The sequence below is a fragment of the Frankliniella occidentalis genome, unplaced genomic scaffold (genome assembly GCF_000697945.3).
Source record: "Frankliniella occidentalis isolate FOCC.00 unplaced genomic scaffold, Focc_3.1 Scaffold4328, whole genome shotgun sequence".
Classification (NCBI taxonomy): Eukaryota; Metazoa; Arthropoda; class Insecta; order Thysanoptera; family Thripidae; genus Frankliniella; species Frankliniella occidentalis.
Genome location: NW_026271376.1, coordinates 1 through 1,464, shown reverse-complemented (window position 1 = coordinate 1,464; position 1,464 = coordinate 1). Strand labels below are relative to the sequence as shown.

Here is a 1,464-nt window from a genome sequence, read left to right as displayed (position 1 = left end):
CGGACGGGGCGGGGCGGGGCGGGGCGGGGCGGGGCGAGACGACCAACTTGCCCGTCGCCCTGTCTCACCCAGCCGGGGCGGTGCGATCTCTGCCGATTAGATTAGGACTCGCTTTGCGACGGGTAGGAGACTGTCGCCCACACAGCAGAGATCCAGCTCAGGAGAGGGGGGCGGGGCGGAGATGAACAAACGGAGGGCTAATGAGGGCGGCGATGTTAAGTTGAAGGGAGCACTTCCGCGCGTTGGGCGTTGGGCGTTGGGCGGCGGTTAAAATGAGAGGGGCAAAGATGACCTGGGGCATACGCACTGCTTGTACTCCATGGCGATCTCGTAGAACTTCTCCCTTCGCTTGCGGTACTCCGGGTCCTTGAAGCCCTGCGGAAATCACGGTTGTTTACAGTAAAGAGCGACCTAGAGAAAGAGAGAAGGGGGGGGGGAGGCAGGATCGACGAACAGGGACAAAGTTCCTCGTACTCACCGGGTGGTCGGCGTCCAGCTCCACCCCGTACATGAGCACGCGCTGCGCGTTGTCCAGGTCCGAGATCTTGCGCGGGAACCAGGGCATGTCACCAAAGTCTGGAGGGAGGAGGACAACATAATGTTTTAAACCTTCAGGACCCTAGTGCGCTCTTTGGACGTAACTGAGCGTAACCGGGCGTAACCTAGAGCACCCACCGAAGCTCGGCGCGGCGGAGAGCATGCCCAGCCCCGGGTGCGGCGAGGGCGACTCCTCGCTGGCGGTCAGGTTGATGGCGGACACCTCGCGGCGCAGCATGTGCACCAGCTGCTCCATGCGCTTGTTGTCGCACTCCACGTCCACCATGATCTCGGCCTCGGAGGGCCGGTTGGCGCTCTGCCGCGACTCGATGTGCACCACGTTGACGCCGAGGTCCTGCGAGGGTCGGAAATCCGTCGTGTAGGGTGGGGTGGGGTCAGCGCATAAACAGCCAGGTCGTCGTCATCATATACCAGGTGATTCAGAGAAGACTCGGGTGCGAGCGGGTTTGCCTACTCGCTCTGTCCGTAAAGCAACATGGCCCCTTAGGTAGGCAAACCCGCCCGCACCTGCGTCTACTCTGAATCACCCGGTTCATGTCAGAGTGGGCTACTTGCCTGGAAGACCTGGAGCGCCCTCGCCAGCCCGCCGACCTGGTTCTTGAGCGAGAACACGACCGAGTTGACGGGCTCCTTGGAGCCGGCCGACCCCGGCGCGCCGCTCGGCCCCACGTTCACGCCACCGCGGGGCTCGGCCTGGTGCATCGGCCCCGGCAGCTCGTCCTGGCGTCGGGCAGGGGCGTTCACGGGGTGTTTGAGAAGGGTCTTAACGAGGGGGACTTCACTTAAAATAATCAGTGTGCACCCTCAAAATAAAATAATCAGCAAGAAATCAGAAAAAATATAAAACACATAGCAAACATTTCTGTAAAAATTAGAAAACAAAGCAGGAAAAAAGCAGGAAAAATT

The 1,464-nt window shown here is 60.3% G+C and overlaps 1 protein-coding gene across 1 annotated transcript; it reads right to left on the bottom strand.

Moving 5' to 3' along the window:
* Window positions 1–252: 252 nt before the first annotated feature.
* Window positions 253–1,302, bottom strand: LOC113217977 (tryptophan 5-hydroxylase 2). Its single transcript, XM_052276764.1, has 4 exons — window positions 1,114–1,302; window positions 676–892; window positions 479–576; window positions 253–375 (listed from the first exon to the last, which is right to left on the bottom strand). The coding sequence occupies exons 1-4, from the start codon at window positions 1,258–1,260 to the stop codon at window positions 268–270; spliced, it is 570 nt and encodes a 189-aa protein (XP_052132724.1). The 5' UTR covers window positions 1,261–1,302; the 3' UTR covers window positions 253–267.
* Between the last annotated feature and the right edge of the window lie 162 nt (window positions 1,303–1,464).

Excerpts from the sequence above, each read along its gene's own strand:
- LOC113217977 (XM_052276764.1), bottom strand. The coding sequence starts at position 1,260 with ATGCACCAGGCCGAGCCCCGCGGTGGCGTGAACGTGGGGCCGAGCGGC. Across the intron at positions 577-675 it reads CTCCGCCGCGCCGAGCTTCG|ACTTTGGTGACATGCCCTGG; the intron begins GTGGGTGCTCTA and ends TCCTCCCTCCAG. Across the intron at positions 376-478 it reads AGCTGGACGCCGACCACCCG|GGCTTCAAGGACCCGGAGTA; the intron begins GTGAGTACGAGG and ends TGATTTCCGCAG.